Raw genomic sequence first — 8,525 nt, forward strand, 5'->3', positions numbered from 1 at the left:
AAGAAAAAAAACAAAAACAAAAAAAAAAAAACGCTGATGGACTTAAGATCTCAGAGGGTGACCTGAAACTCTGAGGGAAGGGAACTGGCAGAAAGAAAATGAATTCATGAATATTCAAGGATGTGGCATGTGCAGACAGGCTCACACACAGTGATGTGGCCCAATGTGGCTTCTACGGGGCAGGCTAAAACAAATCCATTATGCCACTTTTCAGCCAAACTGGGTAATTGGGAGGAAGCAAAACTATGACTTACCTAGATTCTCTCCCTCATCCTTTCTCTCTCTCCCCCAGAGAAGCCTTTCCCACTGTCGGATCACCTATGAATGAGAAGGCCAAGGATACATGAGCTATACAATATAAAGTTATTAGAATAAGGACCCAAATGTGCCTTTCAGTGCCAAGCCCAACCCGGGAGAGCCTAATAGCTCAGGCCTGAAATCCTAGAATGTGATGTGGATGGACCTCTCCATAGAGTCAACTACAGATGTTCATGTTTCTAAAATTGCATTACTTGAAACTATATTGTTTAGAAATCCTATGCAAGTTCTCAGCTGCAGTCTATCTCTCTGCCACGAAGAGCACGGGGATATGGAAAGGCAGGTTTTTTTTTTTTCTTTTCTTTTCTTCTTTAGAGCTGCAAAGAACCCCGGATACTAAGCCCCATCCCACCCTCCTGCCTGCCAGGCGAGGAGTGCAGTATGTCTGAGAGCGGCTGTGGTACCCGCTCCAAGCACTTCACCGTCTCAGCCTCACAGGGAAAGAAAGAGGTGCCGGCTTTTCTTTTTTGCAAACTGTTAGCCTGTTTCCCCCCTTAGTTTGCTATTAAAAAAAAAATTAGTAAGTTGCACATCAAACGCTCCCCTTACACAAACTCAATAGAAACGAAGTGCTCGTGTAGAAAAACCTTAGTGATCCTATTAAATCTCTGCAATCGCTCCGTGAAACCAGGACTCCGTAGCATCGTGCGTGTGAAATGCTCTGCAGACCGCAGGGTTGTATCAATGTGCATTACTGTTTTCAGGTATCGGGGTGTTTCCTAAAGAAACACGGATGTCTGACTGTGTCTGCAATCTAATTACCAGAGTGAGCCGGGGGAAGAATCACGCAGCTCTCTGCTGGCTGCCCCAGGACGAGACGTGTCGGGGTCCGAGTGCTCCTCCCGGGAGACCGCCCTCGGCGCGCTCGGGGCTGGCAGCCGCAGCCTCCTTCTGACAACCGGCCACCTGCCTGGCTTGTGGAAATCATCAGGTTGATGCTACACAGGTGTAAAAAAGAGGGAAAGGGGCTCTGGGTGTGTCGGAGTTGGTGGTGCCCCGCGGGAATTCAGTTTGATGGAGAAGATACAGGCTGCGTGAATCAGTCCCAAGGGCCGGGCTTACGGGGCTCGCCGCTGCCTTTGCAAGTCGGCTCCCCCCCCCCAACCCCCGCTTAGTTTCAAACTCACTTCTCGGCTCTCCCCCACCTACGCGCTTCCACACGCTGAAAACACTCTTTCTCCGGAAAGAAACGATTAAATCTAGAACACTGGAAGGCTCATATTAACGGCTCTACGGGGGGTCAGAAACGCTAAAATCCACACCCGCAGTGCCGCAGGTTCACGTGTGTGCGCGCGCGCGTGCAGAAGCAGCGCGTTAAGCAGAAAGAAAAATCACCGGGAGCAAGGGACATGAATTAAAGAAAGTGCCAGAAACAGCTACAAAGAAACAGGAAACTTTCCTCCCCTTGGAGGCCTAATACACGCAAGCTTAAACTTTTCAATTTCCGAAGCCCCTAGAGGCACTGCCTTGTCACCCGTAAGCCCCAACGGGGATGATGGCAGAGGCCCGTGGTGGGGAAGGGGCGACTTAGGGGTGAGGGTGTCTCCGAGGAAGCGGGGAGACAGAGAACTAAGAGGTCAGTGGGGGAGTGAGAACCTATTATTGGGGACGCGCATCCATGTGATGCGGGGTCCAGGGAGGAACTAGGATGGGGACGGGGGTTGGGGAGGGAAATGAGTGAGGGGTAAGGGGTCTTGGGGGGAAATAAATCGCAGGCCTCGGAGACAAGTAAGTGGAAAGGACGAGCGCCGCAGCCCGGAGCCGCCTGTGGCTCGCCCCCGCCTTCCCTTTTGCGCAGAATCCTCCCCTTGGCTGCAGCAGCGCGCTGCCCCCACTGGCCCGGCGCGCCGTGATCGATCGCAGGCTGCGTCAGAATGCTCCCCGCGTATAAATAGGGGTGGCAGGACCGCGCCGAGCCGCACACAGCCATCCACCTTCCCCTCTCCCTCTCTCCCCTTTCTTCTCTCTCCGTAGGCCCCCCCACCTCCGCTGCGAGCCGGAGGGCCTCCGACCGCCACCATGAGTTCCTTCAGCTACGAGCCGTACTACTCGACCTCCTACAAGCGGCGCTACGTGGAGACGCCCCGGGTGCACATCTCCAGCGTGCGCAGCGGCTACAGCACCGCGCGCTCCGCTTACTCCAGCTACTCCGCGCCGGTCTCCTCCTCGCTGTCCGTGCGCCGCAGCTACTCCTCCAGCTCCGGCTCCTTGATGCCCAGTCTCGAGAACCTCGACCTGAGCCAGGTAGCCGCCATCAGCAACGACCTCAAGTCGATCCGCACCCAGGAGAAGGCGCAGCTGCAGGACCTCAACGACCGCTTCGCCAGCTTCATCGAGCGCGTGCACGAGCTGGAGCAGCAGAACAAGGTGCTGGAAGCCGAGCTGCTGGTGCTGCGCCAGAAGCACTCCGAGCCCTCCCGCTTCCGGGCGCTGTACGAGCAGGAGATCCGCGACCTGCGCCTGGCGGCGGAAGACGCCACCAACGAGAAGCAGGCGCTCCAGGGCGAGCGCGAAGGGCTGGAGGAGACTTTGCGCAACCTGCAGGCGCGCTATGAAGAGGAGGTGCTGAGCCGCGAGGACGCCGAGGGCCGGCTGATGGAGGCGCGCAAGGGAGCCGACGAGGCCGCTCTCGCCCGCGCCGAGCTCGAGAAGCGCATCGACAGCCTGATGGACGAGATCGCCTTTCTGAAGAAAGTGCACGAAGAGGAGATCGCCGAGCTGCAGGCGCAGATCCAGTACGCGCAGATCTCCGTGGAGATGGACGTGTCCTCCAAGCCCGACCTCTCCGCCGCGCTCAAGGACATCCGCGCTCAGTACGAGAAGCTGGCTGCCAAGAACATGCAGAACGCCGAGGAGTGGTTCAAGAGCCGCTTCACCGTGCTGACCGAGAGCGCCGCCAAGAACACCGACGCGGTGCGCGCCGCCAAGGACGAGGTGTCCGAGAGCCGCCGCCTGCTCAAGGCCAAGACCCTGGAGATCGAAGCATGCCGGGGCATGAACGAGGCGCTGGAGAAGCAGCTGCAGGAGCTGGAGGACAAGCAGAACGCCGACATCAGTGCTATGCAGGTCTGGCACGGTGCACAACGCAGTGGGGGCGGGGAGGGAGCTGCGGGGGCAAGTGGTGGCGGGAGGGGGAGGGCGCGCCCGGAACGTGGAGACCACCGAGGAGGCCTCCGCAGGTAGCTAGGAGCCAGTAGAACTTGGCTCCCAGGGGACTGTGTGGGAGGGGTGGGGCACTTGGAGGGCGGGGGTGGGGGGTGGGGGCCCCACTGCAGTCCGAGGAGACGTGCCTGGTGCAGCTGTATCTAGCTCCGCATTAAAGCTGCCCAGCCCTGCCAGGGTAGGGTGGGGTGGGCGGAGGGGATGGGAGCTGGGCGTTGCCTCTGGCCTGTCTCTCTAACGTCCTTCACTAACCACAGGTCGCTTTGCCCTCCACATTGGACCATCAGCTTCATAATTACAGCACACAGCTCTCGTTAGTTCTGCAGGCTACCTGTGACCAAGCATGCTTGAGACTAGTTTTATCAACCACTCCTTGCCCTTAGGTAGACAGGAGTGCAGTCAAAATTGGAATAGGTAATGATGTTCACAAAAAGACATTTCTTTTCTAAGGATCTCCATTTTCTGGGAAGGAGAAAAAAATAATATTGATACATAGAAAATATTTTAGATACAATGACTGTCATTTTTCTTTTATAGCTAGCTACTTCCTACTCCTGTAAAGCAATGGAGTAATTTCTTCCACTTCACTTGCATAGTTAACTAATGAATGTGAAATAAAGTTTTTTTTTTTAATCGACCAAAAATTTTTTGCAGGCATTTTATGATGATCATTAGACAGTAGCAATTAGAAGAAAACAAAGAAGAATATTTCTTCTATCAGGTTTTTAAATTATTTTTATTTTTATTTTTTATTTTTTTGGTTTTCATTTCATGCTTCCTGAGCTGGATTTTTTTTTTTTTTTTTAATACAAGGAAGGAAAGGTTAAAAAAGAAAAGACAGTTGTTTTAGGGGAGATCTTATCTAAGGAGTGCACTTTGGTTTTATGTAGGTTAGGCCTTTGCAGCTGTAATATACTAAAATGATAGCAATTGGGACTTATGCCTGGATTTTTTTTTTTCTTTTTGGTCCTCCAACAGGACACAATCAACAAATTAGAAAATGAATTGAGAACCACAAAGAGTGAAATGGCACGGTACCTTAAAGAATACCAAGACTTGCTCAATGTGAAGATGGCTTTAGACATTGAGATTGCAGCTTACAGGTAAAAACAGTGGGCTGGTAGCAGCCATTGTGGTTTAGGAAGAAAATCAGGTTTCATTTATATTGAGTCAGAAGCCTTTAAGAATAGTCCTTTGAAATAACTGTTTGCATTTTGGCTTTTTCCAAGAAGGTATTTAGACAAATAGGGAAGAATTTGACCCTGTGATATTAATGAATTCTATTCCTAGTTTCTTGTTACATTTTAAATGGAATAGACAGGACTATTTTGTTTGTTTTTCTGTTTCTTTTTCTTTTTTTCCTGATGGTAGGCACAATATCCCCAGTCATGAAGTTTTGATAATTCCCAGCCTTGCTCCTGCTCCTGCTCTCCTTTGCCTTTAAGGGTAGTATTTAGGGGGAGGATGATGAGTGGTGGGCTGAGAGCAGGCAAGCAGTTCAACATATTTCCTGTGTTAGTGTTTATTAACCCATCCTCCCTTGCCTTCCCAGGAAACTCTTGGAAGGTGAGGAGACCCGACTCAGTTTCACCAGCGTGGGAAGCATAACCAGCGGCTACTCCCAGAGCTCTCAGGTCTTCGGCCGATCTGCCTATGGTGGGTTACAGACCAGCTCCTACTTGATGTCTGCTCGCTCCTTCCCTTCTTATTACACCAGCCACGTCCAGGAGGAACAGATCGAGGTGGAGGAGACCATCGAGGCTGCAAAGGCCGAGGAAGCCAAGGACGAACCCCCCTCTGAAGGAGAAGCTGAGGAGGAGGAAAAGGAGAAGGAAGAAGCTGCTGAAGAGGAAGGAGCTGAAGAGGAAGAAGGTATGGTAAAAAGGAAATCCCTACCAGGTCAAGAGCAATCAGGGCATAGATATTTGCTAGGAGACGGGTAGGAGAAATGAAGCCTTGCTTATGCCAAGGAAGTTTTATTCACATATGACTTTAGAATCATAAATAATACCTTCAGTTGTTTGACAAGCCTTTTGTAAGTACCTACTTTCTCAAATTGGCTGTCCTCTCTGCTTAGCTTGGTAGCTTTTTGGAAGGTAACATTTCAAAATTTTCTCCTCCTGCTGTCTTTTTATTCTCATTACACATTAAAAAAAATCTATTTGACCCAGCAGTTTGGTGGCCTTAAGAACAGAAATATTTTTTATAATAATTCTTTGCTCTTTGGCTATTTTCTAAGAAGGAGCTATTGAGTTCAGGGGCCAGCATTGTCAATCACATGTGTGTTGGGAGATGGAGCTAGGAAGTTTGGGTGAAGCTGACATTTGAAGTACCACACAAAACCTTAGCAGAAATGTTTTGAATGACTTGCCCTGGACTTGCAGTTTGTACATTGTCTTTTTATGTTAAAGCTGCCAAGGAAGAATCCGAGGAGGCAAAGGAGGAAGAGGAAGGAGGTGAAGGCGAAGAAGGAGAAGAAACCAAAGAAGCTGAAGAGGAGGAGAAAAAAGATGAAGGTGCTGGGGAGGAGCAAGCAACTAAAAAGAAAGATTGAGCCCCTCTGTCCTTAATCCTTCCAGGAAGAATTCTCCCGAAATCAGGTCAACCCCATCACCAACCAACCAGTTGAGTTCCAGATACTATATGAATTAAGAAGTCAATATATGTATAATTCTGAGATGACTTAGGTTGGACATTCAATGTTGTGCTATGACTTTTCTCCTTATGCAGAGTATCTGTTTGCTTGCAGAGTGGCTTCCTGGCTTGCTGCCAGCCTGTGCATGGTCCACGCTTATGAGTTCAGGATCTATGGCAATGTGAATAATTCAGATGTTTACAATAAAAAAAAACATGAATAAATGAATTCACTAATGTTAATGTTAAACTCCATGGTAAAAATAGTCCTTTGAACCTTTGGTGGTTAGAAATTAAAGACCTCGAATCATGTGCAATAAATAGTAAATAAAGTTATACTGAATGACATTTCTTGCTGTGGTTGTGGACTTAATTAAAATATCTTAAGGCACCAATATAAGCCAAGTGGACTATCGACCTCCAAGTTTTTTTTTAAGTCCTAAATTTTAACAATTACAATGCACTTTTCCCACTAATTGGTAATTTGGAGGGATACAGTTAGGTCATGACCATTCATGAAATCGCTCCCCTCAGAAATTTTGCTGCTAATAAACGAGTAAATAGGAGTCTCTGGGATTCTTCTTTTATAATTAGCAATATACTCTGTCCCATGAAATGTACTTTATAATGTTGGGAATGGTTTTCTTGGAGGCAATGATGTAATATGATAAATAGACCTCTTGTGGTAAATAGGTAATTTAATAATTAATGCAATGTGTATAGAATATGAATCCCACCCATCCATTACTATAACCATATTATTTTAATATTTTCTGAATATCATGGGCAGAAGTGGAAACCCAAACAACTGACATAATCAGAAAGAATTTTTTTCCCATGTATAACCTTGGATGGACAGAGTACGAATATCAAAGATTACTTGCCATTGCAAACATGTTGCCTGCAATCCTGACCTCATGATTCAGTGTGTTAATAGCCTGATTACGTTGCCTCAAAGTAAACATTTGATGCCACCCATTTTAAAGTTTTTAAAACACTACGGATATAGATAATGAAATTGTTATTGGTTAGTAAAGGGAGGAGGTTATATACCTGTATGTTGCATTGCCATTGCTCTGCATGTCTTTACTGGGAAATAATTGGATTTCAGTGATAGCTCTAACTGGTTGGACATTGCATCAAACACATGCCCCATTCATCCTCCCTGTTCACTGTCAAGTCATGAAAGCTCTTGCACTTGCGCTTGATGTGGAATGTAGATGAAATTACTGATTATCTGCTCTTCTGCTTTTGTTCTTACACAATTGCTTTGTCAGCTAATTTCATTTAGTATTTGTTCTTTAGACAACTTTCAAAAGTCAACGAATTTAACCTGAGAACAAAGTCATCTCCATTTAAGTTTATCTGATTCTTCATACGGCCTATTTCTGTTTAAATAAATGTCACCACACAAATAGGTAAAATAATTTATTTGTCATGATGCTATGGATTTGAACTATGAAGATTCTTAGTATATTGGCTTCTGTAAAGACTAGGAGTCGCCTCAGAAACCAAGCTTTTTACATTTATGTTCATTAAATATGGGATGCTACACATGATAAATCTAAGACAGGTGTGAATTACATGTAAAAAAAAAGTAACTTTAGCTAAATGGAAATGGTTGGTTTCAGAATTACTTGAAGTAAGAACACTGTACCATATTCTATCCTGTGTGCCATAATAAAATACTAAAAAACCTAAGCTAAATGGATTTGAAGTCTTTAAAAACATTTCCTTAAATCCGGTACCTGGGTCAGTACCTCCATCTCTTCTGCTTCCCCCAAAACTCCAGTTCTCTTTCAGTATTCCCTCTCCCAGTTAATGACATCACTCCCCAGTTATCCAATTCTGCAAAACAGAGAATTACATGACATCGTGCCTCCCATTTCCTCTCCCCAAGCCCTCTGGTCTAATCTAACCAAGTTTTACTGATATTATTTCCTATATATCTCGAATCTACCCATCCACACCTCTCCATTTACCCTGACACCACCCTAGGTGTGTAATCCCAGTGTCTACTCGTGTCTTTCTTTGATCAGCACCCTACAGTAAGCCATTCTTTAAAAAGGAAATTTTGGTCATGTCATCCCTTTGATTAAAACTCTCCAATATTTTCCCATTTCTTCTAAGATAAAAATCAAGATATTTAAAGTGATCTTGAAGGACTGTATAGATCTGACCCCAACCTCCTTCTCTGACCTCATCCTCGGTGTATCCCTTTGCCCCTTACTTCTAGTGCTTCAATCACCCTGGCCCTCTGTTCTTCCACCTGTCACCGGGTTTTTGCTGATTTCTCCATCTGATGCACTCTTCTTTCCTTCCCTCATTCTTGCCCAATTGAGGTTCAGTTGGTATTCTCTTGGAGAAGCCTTTCCTTACTGGGCCAAATTCCTCTACTAATTGTGTTCTTA

General features: G+C 46.8%; 1 protein-coding gene across 1 annotated transcript; it reads left to right on the plus strand.

Annotated features, from left to right (window-relative positions):
- The first annotated feature begins 2,166 nt into the window (after positions 1-2,166).
- NEFL (neurofilament light chain) lies at positions 2,167-7,815 on the plus strand. Its single transcript, XM_072796239.1, has 4 exons — positions 2,167-3,384; positions 4,459-4,583; positions 5,033-5,352; positions 5,892-7,815. The coding sequence occupies exons 1-4, from the start codon at positions 2,338-2,340 to the stop codon at positions 6,032-6,034; spliced, it is 1,635 nt and encodes a 544-aa protein (XP_072652340.1). The 5' UTR covers positions 2,167-2,337; the 3' UTR covers positions 6,035-7,815.
- Positions 7,816-8,525: the final 710 nt, after the last annotated feature.

The sequence above is a fragment of the Canis lupus genome, chromosome 24 (assembly GCF_048164855.1).
Source record: "Canis lupus baileyi chromosome 24, mCanLup2.hap1, whole genome shotgun sequence".
Classification (NCBI taxonomy): domain Eukaryota; kingdom Metazoa; phylum Chordata; class Mammalia; order Carnivora; family Canidae; genus Canis; species Canis lupus.

What these genes read in the sequence shown, in the direction of transcription:
- NEFL (XM_072796239.1), top strand. Translation starts at nt 2,338, where the DNA reads ATGAGTTCCTTCAGCTACGAGCCGTACTACTCGACCTCCTACAAGCGG. An exon ending in CCGACATCAGTGCTATGCAG is followed by an intron (nt 3,385 to 4,458) that starts GTCTGGCACGGT and finishes GTCCTCCAACAG; the next exon opens with GACACAATCAACAAATTAGA. An exon ending in AGGAGCTGAAGAGGAAGAAG is followed by an intron (nt 5,353 to 5,891) that starts GTATGGTAAAAA and finishes TTTATGTTAAAG; the next exon opens with CTGCCAAGGAAGAATCCGAG.